Genomic DNA, 3,726 nt, shown 5'->3' on the forward strand with positions numbered 1-3,726 from the left:
AGAATAAACTGAGCATCTGCTGATTGACTTCCTGCATTTCACTAGAGCGGGAAATATAATAGTGTGAACAACAACAACAAAAAAAGTAAATCGATTGTCATGCCCTGGTGTCTGGCTGGTGATTATACATAAATACAAGTCCCTATTATTGTAAAATCAATCTAGACAAACACTAGACAGGACACACGATGTTTTGGAGCTAAGAAGTTGTCAAACTAGATTTGAAAAATTTGTATTTATGAAACCAAGAGGTCACTTCAGATTAAATGCTTAAGCGCAAAAGAGTAGTCATGCTGTTCTGTAGTAGTCCTGTGGGTGGAAGGCCAAGTTTACACACTCAATGCATATCAACAACAAACAAAAAATAACCGATACTCTTTAAACATCCTCAGCTTTGTCCTCTCTACCCTTACCAAACTGAGCAGGCCTCTCTGGGATACCAGGTCTGACCAGTGTAGTAAATTATGTACCAAAGTATGTAGACTGATTGGGAGTGACAACCTCTTACCATTTTCCAGTACTATTAAAATATATGAATTTATAGTCCTATAGCACAACCAGCACGATCACTCTTTGAAGTCCTCATGCATCTCATGAGGATCATCAAGGCTAAGTGGAAGGTCCTGCATCTGGGACAAGGAAATCCCAAGCACAAATACAGGCTGGGTGAGGAATGGATTGAGAGCAGCACTGGGGAGGAGGACTTGCAGATGTTGCTGGATGAGAAGCTCAATATGACCCAGCAATGTGTGCTTGCAGCCCAGAAAGCCAACAGTGTCCAGGGCTGCATCAAAATCAGCTTAGCCAGCAGGGCAAGGTTGGTGATCCTGCCCCTCAACTCTGCTCTGGTGAGACCCCAGCTGGAGTGCTGTGCTCAGCTCTGGGGTTCTCAACATAAGGATGTGGGAGCAAGTCCAAAGACCACAAAGATGATCACAGGGCTGGAGTACCTTGCCTAAAAAGATGGCCTGAGAGAGTTGGGGTTGTTCCACCGGGAAAAGAGAAGGCTCTGGGGAGAACTTTCAGCAGCCATCCAGTACTTAAAGGGGGCCAACAAGAGAGCTGGAGAGGGACTTTGTACAGGGCATGTAGTGACAGGACAAGGGGGAATGGCTTTAAAATGAAAGAGTAGGCTTAGATGAAATATTAAGAAGAAATTATTCAAATTCTTTACTGTCAGGGTGGTGAAACAGGTTGCCCACAGAAGCTGTGCACCTGGGAGTGTTCAAAGCAAGGCTAGATGGGGTTTTATGCAACCTGGTCTAATGGAATGTGTCCCTGCCCATAGCAAAAGGGCTGGAACAAGATGGTCTTGAAGGTCCCTTACAGTCCAAACCAATCTATAATTCTGTGATTCTAGGGCTGTTGATCATACATAAGCAATGCTTGATTTTGTCAGTCACCACAACATTTTCTATCCAGTTTTGTTTTTACAATTTATGAAAAGAGCCAGAAACTATACTGAACTGGAAGCTTAAAAACAATATTTGAGGTTGGGGGCAGGGTTGTCATCCTTGTATAGAGGGCATTGTCTGTTATAAATGAAGACCTCATTAGGAAGGAAGTACTGAGTGTACCATGCAGTACCAAAACAATTACTTTGTTAATATGCAGATTCAGTGGAGTCAGATTTGAGTCTTGTACTAACAACAGTGCCTGGTATCATTAGACAAAGGAATATTTGCAGTCAATGCAGTATGTTATAAAAGGAATACAAACACAAGGACTTACATTTATCCACAATTAGATGGCAAGGAGCTAAAATAATCTTTTGGAAGCTTAGGCCACCTATCCACTAAGATTAATAACACAGAACCATTGGTATTTTACGCTCAGTGCTGCTGCTTCACTCCACTCCTGACACCTCCTCTGGGGAAACTATTTACTTACGTAATTTGCCAATACCACAAACACAAAATTCAATTCCATTTAAACAAATAAATCTCTTCAGAAACAAACTTACTTCTTTGGTTCCTGAGGATCGTCGTGTTGCTCTTACATTAGAAATGTTCCTTGAGCTAGCTGGAGTTGCCAATGGAAGAGTATTAGAAAGCTGAGGAGGACTGAAAGACATCAAAGGCAGTCTGGTATCTCCTAATATGCACTGCTTGGAATTGGAATTTTTACTGGTGAAACACTCATTTTTACTGTTTCCTGAATCTGCATTACCAAACTCTGTTTTCTCCTTATTCTTGATTCTTCGCAAGCAGTCTTTTAATGTTAGCTGAGTTGCAGGCTGACTCAACCAGCACAAAAAGAGTTCATCCACCTTCATTTTCACTGCAGGTTGCAGAACTTTTCCAGGTGACATTTTCTACCAGATTCCCTGTTTTGTTGGTTCAAATTCAAAGTAATGATCTGACAATCATATAAATATTCCACTCGACTTTCAGTGTTTCGCAGGCTCCATGGTTACTGTTAAGAAAAATATCTGTTTAACAAAGTGCTGATATTTATTCCCTCAAGATACCAACACGAGTTAGGAGTTATATTTTAACATGTAACTTCAACAACATTTTATAAGTTTAAGCCATAAATCAGTCAGAGTCAATTCCAATAATTTCTTTTAAATAATGAATAACTTCTTTTAAAAGCAGACTGTGTAAATGGTAGAGACTGAAAAAAAAGAAACTACACTTGGGCTTTCTCAAAGAGATAGCTAACAAATATTACAAATATCCTCTAAGAATGTGTGTTAAAAACATGTGTATTATGACAAATAAGACTTGAAAAGACTTATAATTGAACATTGTAAGACCTAAATGTCTAAGCAGATTATGCTAAGCCCTGGTGACAGAACAAATAAGATTTAATAAGCAAGTCTTTCAGTCAAGAGATTTAGAACTAAGACTGAAGGCTCAATTTTCATCCTGAGGTTGTGTTATGGATTTAAAATCTTGCATTCCCCCCATGTGAGTGATTCCCAAAGCCCCGCCATTTGATATTTTAAAAACCTAATATTTAACGTTCACTTTTGCAGTTTTTCAAAAGCAGTGTAAAATCCAATGCAACTCAAGAATCGAGACAGTATGATTTCAGGTTCAGTTACTCACTTGAAACAAACATGTTTTGTGTATTTGTGTTAGAGACAGAGGACTGGACAGAAACACAGAACAGAGCCCGAGTTACTATCGAGATCTTTGCCATCAAATTACTTCACGATTTGTCACAGTTCAAACAAAACCTGATTCCTCATGTTTGCGGCTTTTTAAAGCCCGCCTCAGTATTTGGTCTATATGCATAAGGCATATAATAAAAGACGTATGATTGGAGATCTTAGACGTCTCTTCCAAGCTAAATGATTCCATCCTATGATTCCGCATGCAAATATTTTGCTGAACAAGCCTTAAAACAAGAACTTTAATTTGGGAACGAGCACCTAGCAAACGAATATCCTATTAAAAACCAAAGCTCAGCCACGTCCCACGACAGAACTAGAAGCCTTTTAACACTGCACCACTTAAACTTTTCAAACCGTTATAACTTCGCCGTTCAGTTATTTCGTTTCTGGAACTGAAGGCCACCTCGTTTGCCTACTGTTTTCAGCTCAACGCCTTCACAGCCCCGGCGGCTGTGTCCAGCCAGTCTCCAGCACCACTGGCCTGGAAGGGAACGCTCCGGGGGAAGGGCTAGCCCGGCGCCGCCCCGGGCACGGCGAGCCACCGCCGCCGCCACAGGCTCGCTTCCCTCGGGCGAGCGCCTTCCGCCACAGCAGCAGCTGGGAAG

The 3,726-nt window shown here is 41.3% G+C and overlaps 1 protein-coding gene across 3 annotated transcripts in view; it reads right to left on the reverse strand.

Moving 5' to 3' along the window:
* The window catches only part of PPP2R3B (protein phosphatase 2 regulatory subunit B''beta), a 44,763-nt gene that overhangs the window by 40,896 nt on the left and 141 nt on the right, over window positions 1-3,726 (reverse strand). Inside the window, exons 1-3 of one of the 3 annotated variants that reach the window (XM_085056027.1) lie at window positions 3,538-3,604; window positions 3,054-3,096; window positions 1,964-2,415 (exon numbers count right to left, since the gene is read on the reverse strand). In XM_085056027.1, coding sequence (XP_084912153.1) covers window positions 1,964-2,311 — 348 coding nt within the window. In that variant the 5' untranslated portion in view covers window positions 2,312-2,415; window positions 3,054-3,096; window positions 3,538-3,604. Of the gene's footprint in view, window positions 1-1,963; window positions 2,416-3,053; window positions 3,097-3,537; window positions 3,605-3,726 lie in introns of those variants that run through there. The other 2 variants (XM_085056018.1, XM_085056032.1) reach the window with 2 other exon arrangements.

Source organism: Lichenostomus cassidix, chromosome 1, assembly GCF_008360975.1.
Source record: "Lichenostomus cassidix isolate B80296 chromosome 1, HeHo_3.0, whole genome shotgun sequence".
NCBI classification, from domain to species: domain Eukaryota; kingdom Metazoa; phylum Chordata; class Aves; order Passeriformes; family Meliphagidae; genus Lichenostomus; species Lichenostomus cassidix.